This window comes from Gymnodraco acuticeps, unplaced genomic scaffold (assembly GCF_902827175.1).
Source record: "Gymnodraco acuticeps unplaced genomic scaffold, fGymAcu1.1, whole genome shotgun sequence".
Taxonomy (NCBI): domain Eukaryota; kingdom Metazoa; phylum Chordata; class Actinopteri; order Perciformes; family Bathydraconidae; genus Gymnodraco; species Gymnodraco acuticeps.
In genome coordinates, this window is record NW_022992343.1 from 363,133 (window position 1) to 387,751 (window position 24,619).

The 24,619-nt window shown below is 39.6% G+C and overlaps 1 protein-coding gene across 1 annotated transcript in view; it reads right to left on the bottom strand.

Moving 5' to 3' along the window:
* The window catches only part of chd6 (chromodomain helicase DNA binding protein 6), a 158,200-nt gene that overhangs the window by 121,524 nt on the left and 12,057 nt on the right, over positions 1–24,619 (bottom strand). The window contains 1 exon segment of the mRNA XM_034208729.1: positions 8,273–8,322. Within this exon segment, the coding sequence (XP_034064620.1) occupies positions 8,273–8,302 (30 nt within the window). The 5' untranslated portion in view covers positions 8,303–8,322.

Sequence of the window (24,619 nt, forward strand, 5' to 3'; positions counted from 1 at the left end):
CCAGGTGAATAAGCTGGTCCAGTTCAATGCAACTTGACATTGCTGTCAGACTCATTGAAACTGCAAAATCCTCTCTTGCAGCGTACAGACAGTCCGGGTTTACTGATGCTCAGTCAACTGCCAAGGAAATCTGTGAGATCCTCAACATAGAGCCAGAACTTAAGGTGAAGAGGCTGAGGAGTACAAAAAGGCAGTTTGGGTATGAAGCTGCAGATGAGCCCTTCAGTGATGCTCTGAAGAAGCTTGAGGTGACATTTTTTAACACTGTTGTTGACTCTGCTCTCAAATCACTGCAAGAGAGATTAGACACTTAGTCAGGTCAAGGAGAAATTTGGAGTGCTGCTTAATTTCAGCCAGCTTCAAGGAATGCCCAGGGGTGACTTGCAGAAACACTGCAGCAAGGTAGAGAAGACACTGACTGCAGCAGGAGAGTCTGATATTGATGGTGCAGAGATGGTCCAGGAGATCATCAACCTCCCAAAGCTGCCACTACCAAAATCTGCTCTGGAGATGTTGTCATTTCTCCATGAAAAAGAGTTACAGGAACTGTACCCAAATCTTTGGATTGCCCTCCGCATTGCAGTAACTCTTCCTGTTACAGTTGCGTCTGCTGAGAGAAGCTTTTCAAAACTCAAGCTTATGAAGACATACCTCCGGTCGTCAATGGCACAAGAACACTTAGGTGGCCTGGCTATCATAAGCATCAACGCACAGTTGGCACAGCAGCTGTCATACGATGACCTTGTTGATGACTTTGCATCCAGGAAATGCAGACGTGTTCACTTGTAAATGCATACTGAAAGACATACATGCACATTGACCTGACTGTATAAATATGTTACTGTGTTGTTAATGATAAAAAAAATGTGAAAACTACTTAGTCTCCCAAAACATTTTGGAATCCAAACTACTTGGTGTCCCAAACACATTTTTTGGGGGGGGGGCCCCATCACACAATCTCGCTTGGGGCCTCAAGTTGGCCAGGGGCGGCCCTGCGTGTGTCTTTGCTACAGAGCTCATTTTCTGCAATATTCCAAAAGCCAATGGCAAACTTCCATTTACTTTTTTAAAGTAGCCTATGTGATGCTAACTTCGAGGTTGGCCTACAAAACATTATTGTGAAACATTGTGTAACATACAGTACAACAGATGCTGATGATTAGGGATGCTCCGATCGATCGGTCACCGATCGAGATCGGCCGATACTCACTCTCTACCGATCGATCGGTGCTCTCTAAACATGCAGATCGCGAGAGCCGATCGCATGACGTAAAATACATGACACTTTTTTCTGTGTGCGGCAAAACAAGCTCGCCAAAATGGCTTCACCAGTTTGGCATTATTTTAAGGTGTCCGAAAAATACAGTAAAATAGCGGTATGCAACGTGTGTGAAGCAGAAATCCTGCAGCTCCGTCCGCCGGACCGGTAGGCAGAACGAAACACACAAGAGTTAGACCTAACACACTTAGCTATTTTATCTACCTCTGGAACAAGCTAAACTAGTCATTATAAATATATGTACTCTTCACTGTCGGGTCACTCATTACTGTATCAGTGAGCTGCATGAGATACTGACAGGCTGTCAGGAGAGAGAGAGAGGGGGAGAGAGGGAGGAAAAGAGAGCGCTTCCGCTAATTTCTCCCGTGTTATTCTCCAAAGTGAATGTAAACTTGAATAATGTACATCATTTGAATGTAATAATTAAGTTGATTGTTGTTTGTGGAAGCTCCATTGAATGAGCCCCATTAACTGAGTTTTAAACATCACTTGAAATTGAAGATTTAAAGTGATGTTTAAATCTTCCATTTAGGCCCCGCCCACTCGATCGGATCGGCTATCGGTATCGGCCGATACTGATTCCGGCGATCGGAGACCTTTAACGTTTTACGTCCGATTCGCTCCTTTTTTTCTCGCTGGACACAGCTCCAGTTTGGGCATTGGCCTGTCATCAGATTGTATTTGTTGTTGCTGCTGTAGCGGAAGTTTAGTACAATTATGTTTGATGAAATACTCCAAATCTCCACCCTCCATAATTGCACTTGCTTCAGTTGCTTGCTACTTTCCAACGGCGGTGAGAGTGATGCAGTGACGCTATCTATCTTCTATCGATTCGATTTATGATTAGAAAATTATAAAAGTAGGGTAGACATGTGGATATTATCCGACTGAACAAAACTTGCATTTATCTAACAGGTTCGTTTTCCACTGACCTTATTTCGAGCTATTTCCCTAAATCCTATGGAGAAATCCCATTGCTTTTTTGTCGAGGGAAACCGAGAGCAGCTTACTTCCGGATTTTAGGACGCGTCACTGCAACACTAAGTTGATGCGATTTGATTGGATTGTGAGGAGCCAGCCGCCTCTGGCTTCCCTTGGCATGGCCCTGACCAATCACAGGTTGGCAGGGGCATCACGTAAGCCTCATCTGATTGGTCAATCCCTCCATTTTTTTTCACCAAGGGAAGCCGGATTCGGCTGGCCTCCTCTCGCAACAGTGAGTGCAATCTACTGTTTCACCATAACATCTAGAGGGGCGCTGTTTGTTTCACTCTTTGTAAAATACTCAATGAGAATGGGGGAGAGACGGGCCGGCAGCAACACACAGCAAAGGAGAATTATCTAAACAAAACAAAGTGTTTTTATTTATTTATTTAAATTATAACTACAATCCGAAAAAACAGGGGAAGCCTGGCTTCCCTTGGCCTCCGGGAGAAAACGCCACTGGTCAGCATGGCTTAAAATAAGTATACTAACAGCAATGGATACACTTTTTGCTTTTCTGCTGCTGTCTGGCAGGTGTTACCGCAGCATCCGGACTAAAACCACCACTCAGGGACAGTTTCATCCCACAGGCAATAAGACTGTTAAACACCTGAACTGTTGAAGCAAAATCTGTTAAACACCTGAACAGTTGAAACAACATCCCTAATATTCATCTGGCTGCTACTTACAAATGATTTATCTATTTACCTATATATCCTATTTCAATAACTTGCATATAGACTCTTAATGCACTATTTCACTATTTTAAAACAGGGCTCGACATTAACGACTGCCCGATGGCCCGGGGGCGTCTATCGTTTTTCCAACCCAGTTTAGATTTAACCACGCCCACTTCCGCATTACGCAAGGATCGACGTAGCTCTACGCGATAGCGTCATAGACGCGGCACACCCGCGAAATCTGAATCTGACATGTGAAATACCATCCTTTTAAACGCTGCATATTAATATACAATATAATAGTGCTTCTTTGTCAATATGACTGACGACCACACTTATGCAGTGCTGAGGTAATGTTAATTCATCATTTAATATTAATTCCTGATGGATATAAGAGGGATACATTAGCAAACATCTGTATATATAGCCTATAATGTTTCGTTTTTTTGTTTGTCATGTAACATATTAACGTTTTGACCTTCTGTTTAGGATGTAAAGGTATCTATTTAATATTTTATTTAAAGATAGACATTTATAATATGTTATAAATGTCTATTTTGTTATATAATACAACATATAACATTTGACATAAAAGGCATGATTATTACACAGTCAACCCTTATTCAGAGTGCCTAATAAATGTATTTTATTTTTTTAGTGCAGATTTGGGCTTTTTTGGGACCATTGCACATGTGTGTAAGTAACAAGTATGCTGTATAATCTGCAACAACTGTCAGGTGGTGTTATTGATTATCTTTGCAAAAGAGCCCCCACCGATATTGATTTTGAAAAATATATTTTAATTGAAATGGAGCAAAAACAAAAGGGTAGAATTGAATTGATCATACCATATTATGTTATTATTTCAACTGTTTTTATTATATTGTGTTGTTTTGTTTTTATATATATATATGTATGTGTGTGTGTGTGTGTGTGTGTGTGTGTGTGTGTGTGTGTGTGTGTGTGTGTGTGTGTGTGTACAAATGAATGAATATAAAGTGTATATATGTGAGTGTGTGTATAAATGAATGAATACATCTGTGTGTATACATGAATAAATACATGTGAGTACATATAAGTGTGTGTTTATATATATATATGTTTATTAATGAATAAATGTGTGTATATATATATATATAAAATAGTATCATTACATAATGCTGTCAGATAAATGAAGTACACAGTAATAGTCAAGGTTATATTCAATATTCTGCACTTACACCAGCTGATAAGATATTTAAAACGTCTTTTGTTTGTCCTGAAAACAACATTTGAGGATGCACTATGGGATGCACACAGGCTATTTATAGATGATAAAACACCAGTAATACAATTTCAGGACTCTTCGATATGGCTTTGATTACAGGATCGTTTACTTTCAGTCAACAAATCCTTTGGAAAGACAAAAAACAACTATTCAATATCCTGCTTTACCGCGACCGCTATAACTGCCGAAGAAGAAGTCTATGACGCTGTCGCGTAGAGCTACGTCGATCCTTGCGTAATGCGGAAGTAGGCGTGGTTAAATCTAAACTGGGTTGGAAAAACGATAGACGCGGCCCGGGGCCATCTAGTATTTAGCTCGAGCAATAAAGCCTCACCTGCTGGTTGCCCGATCGGGCAATCTATTATGCCAGTATCATGCAGCTCGCGGATCCAGTAATGAGTGACCCGACAGTAAAACTAAACATATCTATAACTAGTTTAGGTAGTTTGAGAGGTAATTAAAATAGCTACGTGTGATATTCTAACCTGAAGTGTGTGTTTTGTCCGCTCACCGCTGCATGTGATTATGCAGAGCTGCGTGTCGACTCGTCAGCAGCAGCTGATCTCTCTCTCCCGTCAGATTAGACTTCACTCGCGTTTATGTCCATATCGATCAGATCCAGCTAGTTCTAGCTAATGATAACTACCTGCTTATTAAAAGACACCTAAACAATAAGTGTCGCTATGCAACCGGGTGAGGCCGCAAAGTATAGCGCAGCATTATGCATTTGTTTACATGCCCACCGGAACCCCAAGGCATTACCAACAGATCAACGCACAATCAACCCATACAGGACATCTCTTTCTCCACATTAAGTGTTAGACATTATAATTGACTATTCTTGTCTGTCACATACTCTTCTTGTCTGTCACATAAGTGGCAAGGGAAATTATTTTGATCGGACATTTTGACCGATCAAACAACGTCGCCATTGTGTGTGCTTCGCCGATGCGCTCGGCTCCTCTCGACTGCTGCTCAGGTCTGCTCGGTCAGCTTCCGGATGAGGAGGCATTCGTTCGACCTACTTACAGTAGATAACATTACAAACATTTTTAACAGGGGCCATAATAGTGTAAATAATGTTTGTTGGCAGTTATAACTGAATGTAATGTTTTCTACTTTTTTCTTGACCAACTTAAGTGTTTCTTATAGCTATGCAGGGCATGCAAGCGAGCAAACACAAACAAGAACAAACAAACAAGTGAAATGAAGAATACAATTGAAATTGTACAATATAATATTGTGGTGGTTCATCTTATAATTCAGTCTAGAGAATGCACCAGACAGCTAATACCTCATTCACACCAACGCAACTCCGGTTCAAGCTCCGTGCTAGAGCTTTTCAGGTTCAGAACCAGTTCTTCGGTTTAGCTCCGGCTCTTTTGACACTGCCCAGAGTCCAACTGGTGCTGCGTCATTGCGTCATCGTTTGAGTCATGACGTAACCGTTTGCGTGCCTGCTTCATAAAGCCAAAGCGCACGGAAACCCCTGACAGCTGACACCGACAACAACAACAATGGCCGATTGTGCTCCATCTTCCTCTGTACCTCTTCGGAAGACCAGATTCCCAGCAGGTAGCTGGTCTCTTCAGTGGACCACTGCTGCTTGTTACGTTTCTCCATCGTTGTGTACAAATTGGATAAAACGCAGGCTTTTTGTTGTTGTTCAGGAGTTGATCCTGCCCCTGCCCCGCCTCGGCGTAATTTTCAGGGCAATCTCTATTGGGCTCAGGGCCATCTGTAAATTAGCTTAGATGGCCCACAGGGCTGTAAAACTATTTTTCTTTTTGTATTACTATTTACTATTTACTTGCACTATATTTTTCTGTTTATCTGTGTTTTGTGTTGCACTGTTGGAGAAGCCTGTGACACAAGATTTTCATCGGCATAACTACACTGTAGCTAAGTTTGTTATGACTAAATAAAGAACCTTGAACTTTTTTTAAGGGCGTATAAAGAAATACTTAACATTTAAAATGTTACACTCATGTCTGGCGCATCAAAAACTTGCCAGATGGGTTTTAAACAAGGACGCATTTGTTTTCAAGCTCAACGATTTTCAGCAAAATCACAGATAAGAAGAGTTGGGAAAATATGAGTTTTCAACTTCTTTTACTAGTTTTTGTAATAGTTTTAGATCGTCAAAGCTGCTTGGGTAGTTTCATTTTCCATATATCTTTTCGTTATTAATCATTATGTTAATCACCCTTCCTGTAACTTTGAAGCACTGTGACAGCAAAGCAATTCATATGGCACTGCTGGTGCTTGTAGAGAGTGAATCGAGAAACTTCACTACTACTGAACAATTTAGGTTGGTGTGCCTTACGTCAACCTGTTGACCTGAAAAGAGCATCATTTTCATCTAAACTGGTCAGGAAGCTGATCAGTTAACCCAGCTATTCTTTTTTTTGTCCAAAATCAGTGAACAAGACCAGTTAATGAAAAGATTTGTTCCCTTTCTATAAAATAGCTGGTGTTTGTTAAGAAAGTGTGTTTAAAGAGGAAATATTATGTTCATTTTCAGGTTGTATTTAGAGTCTCTACTGTGACATGTCTTCATGCTTTATTGTTCAAAAAGCTCTTTATTTTTCTCATACTGCCTGTGCGGCAGCACCTCTTTTCACCCTCTGTCTGAAACCAGAGCCCAGTCTGCTCTGATTGGTTAGCTGGCTGGCTCTGGTGTGATTGGTCAAGGAGTTAGAAATGTCCCTCCCATTAGCCTATCATATACAATGTGTCGGAGCACTAGCCAATAAGTGTTACATAGTGATGTCATTATGTTACGGAAGAAAACAAAGGAGTCCAATGGAGGCGTTTCAGGCAGGTGTGTGGTTATAGAGAGGCGAAGTCCTGCCCATCTACTTCCGACCCATGAGACCTTATTTCTGAAAAATTATGTATTGAAGTCAATGGAGAGAGAAAACGTATCTTTTGATCCCGTTTGAATTGTGCCATGAATTACACATATGATGTTTGTCCATTTAAAAAATCATTTCCATGTCATTTTTTGACATGGAAATGATCTTTTCATCCCACAGGCAATTTTTCATAGTCTTATATTTCAACAGTTTTACGACAAACTGTGACTAGTTTGTCCTAAAAATAAAATACGCAACTAGAAAGACTACAAATCCCAGAATCCCGGTCCCGCATGCTGGCTCTCACGGAACCGACTAACTCCCCTTGTGTGTATGCACAGCTCTCAACATGCCCAGACTTGGAGTGATTTTCACCTCTTTTAATACTTTTCGCCTCATTCTGAAAGAAAGAAGTGAAATGTGCCAACGTGACGGCCATCTTGGTGTGTGGTGCGAGACGGGAGATGTAGTTCATTGAGCGGTTTCACACAAAAAAAGTGTTACATCACAGTTTTACGACACATTTAGATTTGTTTGACTTGCAAAATTATCTTTTAAATGGACAAACATCATATGTGTAATTCGTGGCACAATTCAAACGGGATCAAAAGATAATCTTTCTCTCGCCATTGACTTCAATACATAATTTTTCCGAAATAAGGTCCCATGGAGGTCCCCCGGAAAGGGAGGGACTTCGTCTCTCTATTTGTTCCTGTTTAATATCACAGTTTAAAGATAGCATTAAAAACTATTTCACTTGAATTATGCTGAAAATAAAGAGTTGATTCTGAGTTACTACAACAGACTTTTGAGCTGTTGATGAGTAATACTACAACAATGTTGAATCATCATAATTGTTTTCATCCAATGATCGAGTTGGTATAATAACAAATAAAAAGGTAATGCTTCTGTTTTCCTGTAACGGTGCTGCTCGCAGCCTGTCACTGCAGTATGCAGGCCTCTTGCTCAGCGAGAGACTGCTGTGTCACCTCAAACTCACCAAAGACTCATCACTCTGCTCAGCCCGACTCATAAATATAAAAAACATCAAGCCATCACAAAAATGCAACAAGGAATACAAAAACACCTTCAACAGAACAGTTCTACAACACAAGACAGACAGCTGGAACTGTGACAGAGGCGTTCAGGAGACTAAACGTGTGTGTGCTGTTTAAGTGTGTGTTTGTGTGTGTTCATTACAAACCTGCTGCTTGTCCTTCTTGTGTATTTTCATCTTCTATCCCTTCACTGCATCTGTTCACACAAAAGGAAATCATTTGTGTTACTTTCAGAAACGCACACGAAACAAACGGCACTGACAATGTTTTGTGTCATTTTGATGGCACTGAGAGTAACATTTTGTGAAGTTGAATGTTAAATTTCGTCTCCAACTTCCTTTAATGGCACCATTTTTTTAACGTGTTCTGTTGCCTTCATTAAAAAGAAATATATATATATATATATACAGTATATCCCTTTAAGGTTAATTTAGGACAGATACAAAATGTGTGATACATTTCTATAATCATGATAAATCACAAGTTTACAATGCACATTGGGTGATTCAATATTTGTTTTGATTGAGAGCCCTTGTTATCAGTAAAGTACACTTCTGCTGTTAACCAACTGAAAATTAAATGAAATGTTCTTTTTTTTTTAAATAACATTTTGAGTTTTGTTCAGATAGTGTGTGTTTAGACATGTTTTCACAAATGAGGAAAAAAGCCTTAATATGAAAGCTAATTTACTTGACAAATGGAAAGACGTTGGAAAACAACAGGTAGACAGAGTTTCTAATGTGCAGAGTGAAATCCATATCATTTATTACAAAGATAAAAATGTGCGTTATTAGAAATGATAGAAAAATGACCCATTGTTATAGAAAGAGCATTTGTTAATGTGCCTGCCTTGGTGTTGACGGGGCCTAATTGATTCAGCTAAAGGCCACCACTGTGAAGCTGTGTTTACATGAGAACATTTGACATTTTGCACTTAATTTGGCACCAATTAACATCTACAAGGTACAACAAGCAGAAAATCACTGCTCAATGACACGCTAAGTGTTACAAATGTTCTTTACTCTCAACAGAAGCAGCATATGACCACTGATGCCCTAATTAATATGGGAATTATTAGTCTAGTTTATTCAGCAGGAAACTGAGAGGGGAGGGTGGGCCTTTAATGTCTTTCTACACAACAGCAACCTGACAGTTACACAATAACATCACAGCCATAGATCTCTGCATGCTGCAAACATTTCCCCAAAATATGTTATGTTAACTAACTGCCAAGTTTCACTGAAAAAACTATTGTTTACCTTTTTGCTAAGATGCACACCAAAAATATAAATGAGTAATTTGATGATTAATCATTAGAAAGCTGTGATCCCAATAGAGAGAACCGGTACAGAAACACATTCAGAAACACTCATTCAAAAAAAAAAATGGAACAATATCATCTCCTGGAATATGAGAGCCCTGATTCCTCGCAAAAGACATCTAAAAAGATTTTTTCAAAATAATAATGAAGGACAGAGTAAGGGCAGGACAATTAGACAATATTCAAATCACAGGATATTTGTGTTAAAGGTTAAACATGTGTTAAAATAACATATTCAATGAGGTGTTATTGAGGAGCTGCAGAGATATCCTGACCTACAAATCACATTCTACAGACGTAACCAAATATATTTGTTTGGTAAAGGTCCTCTTTAAAAAGTCCCCCCATAATAATTGTATATCTTTCAAAGACAACGAAAGTCCTGATGCAATTCTGTAAATCAGATCGCATTTGCAATATCAGTCAAAAATAATCGCAATTAGCCATTTTTTCAGGCCTAGAGAATCGCAGTGAATTCTTTTTAAAACACTTAGTGTCAGGGTCAACACCTTTAACTTTGTCTGACATTTTAGTGGAAACTTTTCTGCTCCAGTGTTTGCTTTTTGCCAGTAAAAGCACAGAAATGTTGAAACAGACTTATTTCCCAATAGCTAGAAGAGAACATATCACACATCTCAGACTCTTTGAGAAACGCAGGTACAGCAGCCCTGCCTTTGGGGTTGCTTTCATGCAGGCATGTGGAGTAGGACCACAGCCAATAGATTTCATTCAACAGCACGGCTCTCTAGGATATTACTGAAACTCATTCAGAAGCACCGCCTAGAGAAAGTTTCTCTCACTTTATGCAAATGAATGAGTTTCCATTACCTGACGCCCACAAAATGGTTGGCTTAAGCCTTTAGGATGGGAGGTATCCTCTGCACTCCAGGATATTTGAAATATTAAGGAAACACTGGTTAAGCTTTTTTATGATTTAGTGTAAGTCTTATTTTTAGTAGGGTTTGGCTGCATGATTCGGAAAATATAACTTATTGAGTTTATTTTTGACACATATTGCAATATTATTCACAATAATATAGCAAGGAATCATCATTTTTAAATCATAATTGTCATTAATTGAAAATATATGAAATGATTATGGTGTGACTTTTTTTAAGAGGATCCGTACCAAAGTAATGATTAGGCCGAGATATCTCTGCAGCTCCACAATACTTTATTTAAAATTGAATTTAAAACATATTTAGCCTTCAACAAATGTTCCACCTCCTGCATTCTAAAGATTGCATATATCAATCTTCAGTATTCACATTTCGATACATTTTTGTATTAATTTGGCAGCCCTAAGTAGTTCAAATGTGACTAGGATTAGAGTTTGTAAAAACTCAAGGACATGAGTAAAAGTTGAAATATCTTACACATCTTTGAAAACCATGATACTCGTATAAATATGGCAGTTGGACTGGAGAGCTTGAATGTGAGAACGACCTGGCGTTTCTTGAAAAAAAGAAAAACAAGAGATGAGAGCTCTTAGTGAAAGTCCACCTGAACAATCGAGACAGGGAGTAGTGCATATACACATTAAGATATACCTGCACCTTTTAACGTCCAGATATTTAAATCTGTTAGGACTTCCATTTGTAATACAGTGAAAATAAAAGACACATTTTAAAACCCATCATTCTGCGGAGTGTGCACGGAGGACTGCTGCACTGCGCAGAGGATGTTGGGAGAAACACAGAGAGCATGAACAAATCAGTATTTAGCAGCACTACATCATGCAATAGAACTAAAATGTTGAAAATAAATGTTGTAATATACTTGAGAATTAGGTTTAATGTTTCAAATCATTCCTAAGAAAAACCAGCACAGCCATCACACATATTAGACAAGTGAAGCAGGAAAGCTCTAAATCCAGATAACATTAAACATGTGATGTGTCAGACTTGTCTTTATCGGCAGGTTGCTCATTTTAGAGCAATAATTAAGAAAGCTAAGCTCACACACCTGTCTGACCCCCCTGAACACAACACCTACAGCTTGAGAGTTCTTGCTCATAAGAAACGAGTCAGGACAGAAGAGGGCGTCCACTGTAAATATTGAAAAGCCACTTGAGGCATATTTTTTATTTGTAATATTAGACACCACCTCAGAGCCAGGCAGGTCTCTCACAAATGATACCATTACCTCTACAGTGAAAAGTTGAGACTACAAAAGTCACCAAATGTACCCACAAGAGTAAATGAGAGAAAGTGGATGTTTCGTCCTCACGGCTTTAAGAAATCTATACTGGGTTTATTTAGTCAACCTATATTTCAGCTGCTGTGTGATTTGGATGTCAGGAGTAGTACACCGGTGTAGTGAAGTGAATAAATGCTACACATGAACACTTTTCTTCCAGAACAAAACTACAAATCAACCTCAGTGTCTCTGCTCTGTCACCTCTGAGCAGTGTTATGTAGTCTAATGCCTCTGAATATACAGTATGCTGTGCTTTCAAAAACAAATCAGGCAGGGGGGCCGCAGATAGTTCCACAAGACCATTTCAATATCTATGAACTAACTCTCCAGCATAAAACAGTGAATACAATGTCTTATTACTACTCCAAAACATTGAAGGTTTATTTCAGAACTCACTGGCGTCAGTTCAGACTGTGATATTAAATAGCATATTAACACAACTCTATTTTCACAATATCTATTACGAAAAAGGACATATTTATCGGCTATTACTACACACTGGGAACTGGGCTTATCTATGATCAGTTTAAGCTTTTCTTTTTGAAAATGCTTTATTCTGCCAAGCTCTCTCAACCAATCCCACATGGAGGAAGATATATTAATCGCTAGCTTATTTTGACTAAATAATGAAGGGTAACGTATCTTAAGGTTTGTGAAACTGCAACTAAGCAATGTTTGGTATCATAGCACGGACATTTCACTTTAAAAAAGGCCCTATTATATTTTCTAGGGTTTTCCCTTTCCTGTAGTGTTATATCGGTTTTAGTGCATGTAAATGGTCTGCAGAGGCTACAATCTGATCATGTCATACTTGTAAATTGTTTTGTTGATCAATTACTCAGCTGTAGTCACATGTTTTTTGTATTTGAATGTTAACAACTTCAAAATGTTAACAGATCTATATTTTTGGAAACACTCTTTAGCAGATGAATCATTGTAATGTGTAACATGCACTGCCTGGCAACATGTATGTTCTTATTAGAATGTAGAACTTGTTAAGCTTACATATAGGTGGTTATTTGTAATGGCATAATACTCCTGTGCTAGTGTGAAACCTTATTAGACAGATAGATATTACAGATATGTACACAAACATTTCCTTTAAGACCTTGTAAAATTCACAATGCAGCTAAAATCATCGCAATTCTATTTTGCCATTCTTCCATGTGACACAGATCTGATGTTTCCTAATCAGCGAGCAGCTAAATCTGCATTGAGTCACATGTTTCCCCGTTTTATCTGGACCACAAGGATGTGCGGTACAAAATCAGATCCATGTGACCTACATGCAGCTTCCACGTGGACACTGAACATTTGTATTTGTCTGCATCCATTCCCTCTGACCACAAGAGTGACGGCTAACCGTACGGACAACTTTTCTCAATGGTATTTTGCACATGCATGTCCAATTAGCATAATTAGAACCATTGCCGTGTCCTAACATGTCTGGTAGAGCCTACATTGGTGAAGTGAAAGAAAAAAAGAGCACGTTTTAAAACATAACAAAAAATGTAAAACTGAAAAGTAGTGTGTGCATATGTATTCTCCCCCTTTGCTATTTAGCCCAAACAAAGACCTTTAGAGTCACACAATTGAATTACTTTAAGTTGTATTGTTTGCATGTAGTAGCGTTTGTTACATACATAACATAATGTGTCATATAGCTGACGCTTTTATCCAAAGCAACTTAATACACTTCACCAATTTGGGGTTAAGTATCTTGCCCAAGGACACATTGACGTGTCAGCGGAGTGCAGGGTTGAACCACTGACCCTACAATTGGTTGAAGCCCATTTCCTCCCTGAGCCCCAGCGGCCCCAGAGTGATCACAGATGCTGGAATGAAGCTCTTTTCAGTCTCTATGCTAAGCTAGGCTAACTGGCTTTAGGCTGCAGCTACATCTTCACTGTTCAGATCTGGGAGTGGTAACCTACGGAGCCCTGGAGGGTTCATAGAGAGAAAAATAAATAAAACGTGGCCACGTTTTACTTTCTCGTGCGCACGCTTTAGTAACTCGTGCGCACGAGTTACTAAAGCGTGCGCACGAGTTACTAAAGCGTGCGCACGAGTTAATAAAGCGTGCGCACGAGTTAATAAAGCGTGGCCTCGTTTTATTTAAATTGAGGGATTCCTGTCCGTGACTCACAGTATCTGCTGCCCACAGCTGTTTTATAGAAGGAAAACCTCCTTCACTTTATGAAATCTCTGCGGCACCAGTGGCCTGTACTACGAAGCAGGATTTGCTATTTACACTATTCATTCATGAAGTATGACGCTACGCTGTCAGCACGCGTCTCCATGTTTGTGATTGGTCAAATGTTGCTAACCCCGTCCCTTTCACCTGAGCGCGCTCTCAGCCGGACAGAGAAACCCTGGTTGATTTACTGAGTTGATATCGCGTTTGTTAGGGTCAGTTAAGCCGGGTAAATCGAACATATCCAGGTCCAGGGTCTGTTGAACTGGCTTCGTCGTACAGGGCACTGGAGGCAGTAACGTGTAACTCAGCAGAATCTGAGAAGAGCAGCACCAGCTGCAAAGAGCTGTGCCTTTTACTGTTTACTTCACTAGAACCGCTGAATAGAGATCGAGGCTGCTACGTTTAACCACACACACCTATACACACATCGAACTACCAGAGTATTCTCCCTCGTTTTATGAAGGAGATGTCCTGTCACCGGGGCGCATGATGTGTGTGTGTGTGCTCAGCTCCGCTCTGTGTGCGTGTTCGTGTGTATCCGACACCACCGGCATTTGTTTTCAAATTACCACGAACAGTACTTTAAGCAAATCTGGTTCCCCATAGTTAAGTGTATTCCCAAGTGAAAGAAATGTGTTTAATCTTAATCTCGATGTGCTATAGTCCTGCCGGAGTGCACCGGAACGAACGATACACAGAAGTTTACTCCAGACTCATAACTGCCGTCTTAAAAGTGTTGTGACACTTAATCCTTATGTCCATAAAGCTGTTTAATTGTGAAGGAGACAGTCTGTCTGCAATTATTGTGCCATTATTTGTTCCTCACACACACCTGTCATGGAGACATCAAACGTACAGAAGTAGAGCATGAATACTTGAAAATGCTTGAATAAGAAAATCTGATAACATTTATTTCTTTTCTTTTACTCAAACATATTAATTGTTTATGAAAACCATCACCGGATGTTATTAATAAATCCATTGATTTATTAATAATAGAAACTCTTATAACGGAAACCAAATGGTAATCTCAATGATTCTCTGTTTCATTCCTTCTAACATTGCAGTTGCAATTAATTGTTGCAGGAATGAGTCCTTAAACCTGGAGATGAGTTGGCATTGTAGCACTTGCGGTTCTCGCAAAGTAAATGCTTTTTAAAACGTGTTTTAAGTTAGATGCCTGGAATAAGATCTGGGGTGAAAAACAAGCGTAATATTTGTTTTGTTTCGTTCAAGGACATTAAACACATCACTAAACATCCACTAGTGATTTAAAGATACTACTAAGTGTCATCACGCCAAACATTAGCCACCTTTAGCTTAATGGTGGTCACGTGAAGTCATGCACCCTCGATGTGTTATCTCTTTATTCTGATGATGAAATGATGCCTCAGAAATCATAAAAGTGGTGTTAAAGGTGGTGCAACATGTGTAAGTATCATTTGTTTGCCAAAGATCTTATTTTTCTGAAATATTCTGAACTCCAATCGAGACAATGCCACCGTTTTTTGTGGAGGGAGCCCTTGGCATGCTAACTTCCATGTCAGCTTACAAAAATATGTAATCACTGCTCCACTCCATACTGGTCAATATAATCCTAAGTAAATATGTTTTACTTGTTTTACTACTTACACAAACGCCAACTCTTATCATCTAAAACTGAAGCTGTCAGATGATCAACCTCACTGACAGACTGAACAACAGAACTAAATGCCCATAAGGAGAATAAAACAGGTGACTAAGATTCATTACATGTTAGACGCTTTTATCCAAAGCGACTTCCATACTCAATACTGTGGACAATCCCCACAGGAGCACTTTGGGGTGAAGGGTCTCAGGGACACAACGACATGCTGACTGCCGTGGGGTTTGAACCTGAGCCGAACACCAGCGCACTACCCCACTGCGCCACAGAGCTCCCACCAGTGAAGTGCTTTGGGGTATGTGGGACACTCAGCCTCACCCTGAGATTCACACACTCGCACACACACACTGTGCTGAGAGGCGGGCCATGCATGTGGAGGGCACGGAGGGACACTGAACTGAACCAGTATGAAAACAGGACAATACTGCATCACAGCTTCGTCACTTCATCTCCTGTTGCCATAGAGACACCGGATGACTGTGTGCAATTTGTCAATCAAGCAAATCCACTTAAAGAGTTTGAATGAAATATTAATATAACCAAATTGATGCTCAACCCCATGTGTATTTTATTATATTTGTTATGTCAGGGCATGTAAGGCAACTGTAAAAATAAGGACCTCCTGAATTTCTTTTCTTTTCTTTTCTCCGTTTATATTTAACTGTTCTATTAGCCCGTTGGTATAGGTTTATATCTTCGCCGTTCCTTAACCATTGTTTATTGCATTTATAACCTTTTCTGTGTCGTTTGTTTGACTTTATTGTCACATTTTACATTTTATTTCTGCGGAAGCTAATTAGGTTACAACTTGCAATACAAGCAAGTATTTTTTAGCAAACAAACTGCTTCAGTTTCGAGTACCGTCATTTTCAGTTGCGAATTGAACAATTTCCGTGATTGGAGTGAGCGTACATGTCATTTTCCAAGGGGTCACTCGATCTAAAGGGAACAATAAGGAATAAAACCAAATGCTGAGTGCTTCAACCAATGCGAGAACAAGTCATTATTGGAAATATATAAAGAAAGTCAATTCTCTTTCTTTTACATTGAACAAGTACACGTTTTGGGAGATTTGAAAATAATCTTGATGAAAAATAAGAAGATCAAGAAAACAGGGCTGACCGTAACTGCCAAAAAACGAGTTTCTTCTTGTTCGCATTGAATTATTGACTAATCCAGCTGAATCTAAACCATTTCAAATGCTTCATTCTTTTCAATACGTTATTTTTCAATTGGCTGCAAAGGCTAAAATCCCTGTGTAGCGCCTCAGTCAGCAGTGGCTCAGTCTGTAGGGACTTGGTCTTGGAACCGAAGGGTCGCCGGTTCACGTCCCGACCCAAAAAGAAAAAAAGGATTGAGCTGGTGCTCAATGGTGGAGCGGTGCCAGTTCGCCTCCTAGGCCACTGCCGAGGCAAGGCACCTAACCTCGAAACTGCTCTGGATAACTGGCAGCCTCTCTGCTCTGCCACCTTTCCTATCTGCACGTGTGTATGGAGGAGAGGGATTAATAAAGTATGTCTGAAACACCTCCATTGGACTCCTTTGATTACTTCCAATCACAGAGCCGGCCAGCTAACCAGGGTGAAAAGAGGTGCTGCAGCAAAGACAGGATGAGACACATAAAGTGCTTTTAGAGCACAAAGTGCTCCTTGGCAGGTTACAAAAACAGAAACAATTGAAGTCCTGATAAACAAGTGCATATTGCCAAGCACAATTTAGAAATACAAAATACATTGTCCTACATGTCATAAAAGTGATCTGTGTTCTGTATTGTCCTAGTTTGAGATCTATACCATCATCATAGGTCATAAATGAAAAGCTTGCTTCGTGCATTAGCTAATTAAGAGCCAGCAATGTGTTTACTGTGGATGTTACTGTAGTCCTTTTTGAACATTAAAGAACGGAGACATATCACAGTAGTAGCACAATATAGAAACATGAACCTGAAAATGAGTAGATGTCCTCTTTTCACTCTGCAGGCTCACTCAGCTGCATGCCGTCACCTCTCTTGTCTCACCAGTGAGTCCATGTTAAAGGCTGTTTATTTAGCATAGTTAAAGTGCCATAAATATGACCTATGAAAATGACGTAATGGCCACATGGCAGATTCAAACTCCACCCCAGAATACAGACAATCCCTTTTCCACTGCACACAACAAGTCCTATCAAAACCTTTTTAAATCTTCTGCAACCCGAAATGTAAAACTTGTACTTTTGAATTACATCCATTCAGTCAGTACTACAGCCGGCACCGCAAGACAAAGTTCCTTACCGACATTACAAGGAACTGACAGTAAATGTGCGAAAATACTCCTCTGGCCTTAAAACGCTGCGGCTCGGCTGCTTACAGGAACCCGCAAGCATGAGCACATCACACCAGTTCTGGCTTCCCTCCACTGGCTTCCTGTCCATCTTAGAGTTCATTTTAAGATTCTATTGATTGTTTTTAAATGGCTTAATGGGCTGGCCCCTCAGTACATCTCCGACCTCCTACAGGTGTACACCCCCTCAAGGGCTTTGAGGTCGGCTGATCAGCTGCGGCTGGTAGTCCCAAAAACAAAACAAAACGACCAGGGAAGACCGAGCGTTCTCGGCGGTAGCCCCCAGGCTCTGGAACGACCTGCCCCCCCCCCCCATGTCAAATTGTCCCCCACTCTTCAAACTTTTAAGTCCCGCCTAAAGACCCACCTCTTTTCCCTCACTTTCAAGTCAGCCTGAGCTCTACCTATTTGAATGCTTTATTGTCTGTCCATAGCCTTTATGTGTGCCTTGTATCTAATCTTGTAATATTATATTGTGTTGTTCGTTGGGAAGCACTTTGGCAAACCCTCTGTTTTTAAACTGTGCTATAGAAATAAAGTGGATTGGATTGAAAGTAATTATGTATGACAGAGAAGTGTTAGAAAAGGGAAATAGTAAGATAAAAGAGGTGTGTACTTCCTGTTTCTTTCACAAACAAAAGATAATCAGATAAAAGTGAGAAAGAAAAGCATGCAGGCTTTTTTCAGCTTTGTGCCAAAGTGTTTTATCCCTACACACCTGTCCCCATGCCGTTTGATCAAATGAAACAACCGTCTGCTGCTTACTCATGTGGCAGCCTTAAAACACAAACACACACACTGGTGTATATACATGTTAGGTCACATGTGACATGTCATCTCATGTCTGCTATAAGTAAAGAACAGGGAACTCCCCACCCACACACGTGCAATTGTAATGATTATGAGCCTTATTTGTGTGTATCTTACAGAAAGAGCTGAAATGATTAAAACCATTTATAAATGTTATTACTGGCTGCTACTTCAATACTTTATGTTTACTCACTTTTTATAATGCTTTATAACGTTATTTAAATCATGTTGTTTACCTCGGTTTCATACTCATGAGTTTTATTTAATTGATAGCAGTTATATTTTGTATTTGCCATGTCCCCTTTGTTTTAACAATGTAAATGTCCCTGCTTAGGGATAAATAAAGGATTTCTCATTATAAGTTTGAAAATGAGTCGCGAGATTACATTTATCCTTAACCTGTTAAACCCGGAGCCTGTTTTCCAGGCCTCAGGCTCAAAAATGACATGCCCAGAACAGATGACTATAAATTCACTTCTAAAAGGGGTAAATGAATAATCTTAAGAATGGTCCGTATCGTCAGTTAGCTGAGTTTCTTCCCGTTAAGTGGGTATGACACATTCATAGGTTGTTAAATGTGAAGAAGCCCTGAGACACAGTTTCGTGAATATTGCTAAATAATCATTAGTTTGATTGATAATGAAACAAAGTTGGAATTGCAAATGTGTTTTCAATTAAAAAAAATGTAATGTTCATAATGACAACCCACATTCTTATATGTTACTACAATATGCAGTACTTTTCATGTGTTTCCAACATTCTGTTTCATCTTATTCTATTCTATTACTTATTCCTACCTTGTTTTACCTGGACCAGTGGCACTTCCAATATGTATTTAGCTTGTTTGTTTTTCATTGTCATGTGCATATATGAACCTATGTAGGGCTGTGTATAAATGTGTGTGTGTGTATATATTTATATAATTATCTCTATTATTCAGTCCTTGATTAAGTTCATTGTATATGAATTGAAGCAAGATGTTGCACTTTAAAAGACATTATAAGAGATATATATATATATATATATATATATATGTATACATATATACACACACACACACATATATATATATATATATACTGTTGCACATAAAGTTGGAATAATTTAGTTTTCAGACACATTCCACTATTTCCAAACACAATCATTTCATGAGAGGAGGTAACTTTATAGGCAACAGTTTATATATTTATATATACATTTTCACTTATTTTATAAAATGCTTGAAGATTTCAGGCATACGATAAGGAATGTTTATTTGTCTTGCTTTATGTGTGCTCTGTGTGAAAACATGGGTTTGTATTTTGAACAAATTACAGGTATGGTTAAAAGTCAATAAAAAGGAAAAAGATGTTCTGCTCTGTAGCTTTTGTGAATATCAAAATAACACCTCTGAATATATGAATGTTTTAAACCTCCAGGATGTATGTCTATATTCTGAAGTGGATACTACAGCAGACTTTATTTAGCAGACTCAGACAGATTTCCTTCCGAGCAGTCTCAGTGGAGAGGCCTGCTCCCTTTTCAATCCCACCCACTTGCCCTTGCAGAAAGAATCTGAAGAGCCTTATGGGTGCTGCGTCTGAGAATCATCAGGAGACGAGGAGCAGCGCTGTGCTAATTCAGAACCAAACTTCAGCTCCGTTTAGCACAAAGAGAGGAGAGCGTGGCTCCTCCTCCTCCTCCGTCCGGCTTCCACTGTGCGATGCTCCCAGGAGGGAACAAAGAAAGGAGCGCAGTGTTGTCAGTAACAGCCTCTGAGTTACAACACATTAAGACTCATTCATTAGATACATCAATAATCCCCTCCAAATCTCCACCTCTGCAGCACTTCCTCATGACACATTCTCCCTCCTCCTGCCGAGCTTCCAGCTGACCCAGTCCACTTTTACTGTGACATATTTACACGAGAATGTGCTCTAATAAAAGGTCACAACTGAATAGTCACGCTAGAAGCACATCATCACACTGAAACCAGTACCTCAGTTTCTGCATTTTTGGACAAAGCCAAACATTTACAGTGAAGCGTTACATACAGGTAAGTACATTTTGTTTTACGTTTGTGTAAAGTGTTGGACAGCATTAATAATTCAATATAATTCGGATCACAAATTTGCTTTCAATTGTACAAAATAATAATAATACATAATATTGATATAGCGCTTTTCCCAGAGCCCAGCTTATAGAAAACTTTGTGAATAAGACATATGCAGTCCAGAGTAGTAAATTAATATACATGACAACATATTTAACTGCATTTAGTTCAAGTGAAGAAGAATAACAATATTATAAGTCTTATTTTGATGCAATTTTACCATTTTATTAATATTTGTATGATGCATTAGAACTTTATTCACTTCGAACCAATCCTTTATTTGATGCAAAGATGTTCACGTTAGCCCAGCGTTTCTCAAAGTGTGGGGCCCACCCCACTGGTGGTGCGCAGAGATGTGATAGGTGGGTTGCGATTGGACGCGATGAACGGGAGATTTTTTTTTTTTTTTTAATAAACTTTTTGGACCTCAGGCCGGAATCGAACCTGGGTCCTCGCGGGCGGTAGTGGACTGTTACAGCCGGAGACTCGCAACAGCGCTGGACTTTCACAGCGCCACTGCGCCGGAGCCTCGCAACGGCAGGTGTTTGCGGCGGCGGATGCGGTACCGGCGTACCGAAGGCAGCAGCCCACCAACGGCCCACCGGGAAAAGTCCTGAATCACCCGATGGCGAATCCGAGCCTGCTCTCACACACACACAACTGAAACCATTGGGCGGAGAGCTGTGCACATTCTTCTTCCCTTCGCCACATCTTATCTCTGTGAAATGGGCTTTTCAGCTGTTGCAACACTGAAAACCAAATACAGATCTAGGCTCAACATTGAGCACGACTTGAGAGTGGCATTATCAAGCCTGCAACCGCGTTTTGAAAAGATGTGTAGTGCAAGACAGGCTCATTGCAGTCACTAATAATCCAGTGATGAGACTCATGCATTCAATTGGTCATTTGCATTGCTGAATGTATTTCCTGAATGTATGAATGTATTGATTTGTTATTGATTTTCTCTATTTTGAACTGATGTTATTTGTTATTGATTTTATTTGTTATTATTGACTGATGTTATTTGTTATTGATTTTATTTGTTATTATTGACTGATGTTATTTGTTATAAGATGTAGAACTTGACGTTATTTAAATACGTTTGACAATTTTAAGCTTGGCCTACCATTGATAACACATTTGCATAGTAGGCCCTTTTTCTATACTTTTGGAACTCAGCCCATTTGAGGCAAGGATTGACACCATTGCATTTTTATTTTCTCTATTTCTGAACTGTTATTTGTTATAGATATATTGTTATATTGTTATAGAACGATACATTTGACAATTTTAAGCTTGGCCTACCATTTTATTGGAGCGATGAGGGACAGGTGGGGCTTGAAAAAAAGCCCCACAAAAAAGTTTGAGAACCACTGCGTTAGCCCAACATGTGAAAGCAGTGCTCTTTTGATTAACATTTGACAAATAATCATGACTTCAATATTGATCAAAAATGATTGTGATAACTGTTTCAATAATCATGTAGCTCTAATAAAGAACTTCCCAGTTAAACATCATTTTGCAAAAAAAAACAGCAAGTTATTTAACCCCACTTTAACTTTGCTCACACATTATGTTCCTTTTAAAGGATCAAAAAGAATGTATACTTGGGTTTGAAAAAATGTAGGACATTAAATACAATTTCCCAAAATACAATGATATCTTCAAGTTGCTTGTTTGTCTAATTCATTCCAAACCATAAATATATAAGGTTAATAAAAAAAAAAGTAAATGTGGATTGTTCTTGAAATGGAAATACGCGATTAGCAAAACCGCTGTCAATTCATTTTTTCTCTACATTATGCTATCAATTAATCAATTCAGCTCCACTTCCCTTTGTAGATTTGTTGGACCATATGTCGATTGTACACTCCAGGGTTTCCCACACATAGACTATACTTGGGCGGGCCGCCCAGGTATATTAACGGCCGCCCAAGTATATTTCGCGACCCATTTAGGTTTTGTTTTTTTTATTTAAAAAAATGTATTCGTCCGTGACCACGACGCCATCTGCGATCGATTAACTTGTGGACAATGATCCCTCGCTCTGATCTCGCCTCCTTCTGGCCTGTTAAGTGGCCTGCCTCACACAGAGTGACTGGCTGTCCACATGATGTGGCCTGCCGACATGGCCACTGTCATACAGATCATAAATCTTAGCCCTTGATTGGTCTCTGTGTGTCATTCAAGCTCGGGATAGCCTCAGCTCAGGTGAGGTAAAGGACTCTCTGAGTGTTTAGATAGTTAACTTAGTCTAAGTTCTCAGTGGGTCTCAAACGGGTGGTCACCATTTATGTAAATACATATTTCCATTTGAGAGTGTAGTGATTTCAGGGGTGCCCACACTTTTTGGGCTGGTGAGCTACTTTTGAAATGACCAGCTCACCGAGGTCTACCAACCAAAAATAAAATCCCAAATTGCAAGGGTTGCTGAATAACACGTTGTATTTATACATGGGATAATAGGGCTGCAACAAACGACTCATTTGATAATCGATTAATCTATCGATTAATGAAACGACTAATCGACTATTCAGACTATTACTGTATGCCTTGCACAATTTCTCAAACGCTCTTATTTAGCCATCAACTTTTAGATGTAGCTTGAGGTTGTTTTAGGCATGTGGAAACTAAGAATGAAGACAATAAAGATTAATACTTGATTCAAAAATACATATATTATTAACTTAACAAATTGTGAACAAAATTAACATTGCTTTTTATTTAAATTAAAACAATAATATTTCACATCAAAAGAAACAACAATGTTTTAACAAATCATATTAAATAATCTGATGACAGAACTGTAAACAGAATAGCTGAAACTTTAACAAACTAAATAACTCAGTTACCTCTAATCATTAACCCATGTTTGTATCATGGAGTTAACTCTGTGTGTTGCTGCTAGCATACATAACACCTGACGTGGAAACGTTACTCGTGGATGGGGGGGCTACAGAGCTGCTAGAAAGACAGTCGAGCCCGGTGCATTCCTCCGTCTGAATGTGGAGCACTTTTGATAAATGTTTTGACACATTGCTCGTGTTTCCGCCCTTACATGCTAAACACTCTTGGCAACGAGCATTGTCCACCTCAAGACGGGTAACATTTAACCACACCTTGGAGCGCTTCTCTCCGCCATCCCCGCCGTGTGTTGCTGCATGTAGCAGCTGCGTGTGTGTAAACTGCCCCGCCCCCTCGCGCACAGACGGGGGAGAGAGATCTCGTCTCGATTGGAAAGATCGAAAATACACCGACCATAGACGCATTTGTTTGTCTTTTTGCATGTTAGAAACGAGTTGGCGACACTAAGACTGCGAGATAATGTTTATGTAGCAATAATACATGACCTTTCTCAACTCGCTACTCGGAGGGAAGTCGCTGTCATATGCCTTGTGAACACTCCGATAATGCCTCTCCACGTTACCTTTCTTTGGCAGAGCGACGCTTGCTTTACAAATAAGGCAAATAACCTTTGAATATTCTTCCTCCCATTCTGTGTGGAAGTGGTTTGTCTTTAGCTTCTTGCTCGGTCCCGCACTCATTTTGTTGTTTGTCTCTTGTTTGTCTCTTTAACTTAAATTTGAGTTTTCCGGCACTTGACTGATTTTGTATCGCTTTGCATTCTGGGTTAACAGACTGGAAAGCGATAGGTCGCTTTTTCTGTCAATCAAGTAAACTCCTGAATTAAGTGGCAGGGAGGCCAAGGGAGGAGGGATCAAAACCTGTTTTGTCCATTTTAACGGAGCTGGATTTTTTTTATTATGAATGACTCGCGATCTACCAGCTTCGCCCCCGCGGTCGACGTACTGGGCACCTTTGAATGGATAGTAGGGGTGTAACGGTACACGTACCCGTACCGAAATTATTCGGTACGGGCCCTTCGGTTCGGTACAGGTGTGTACCGA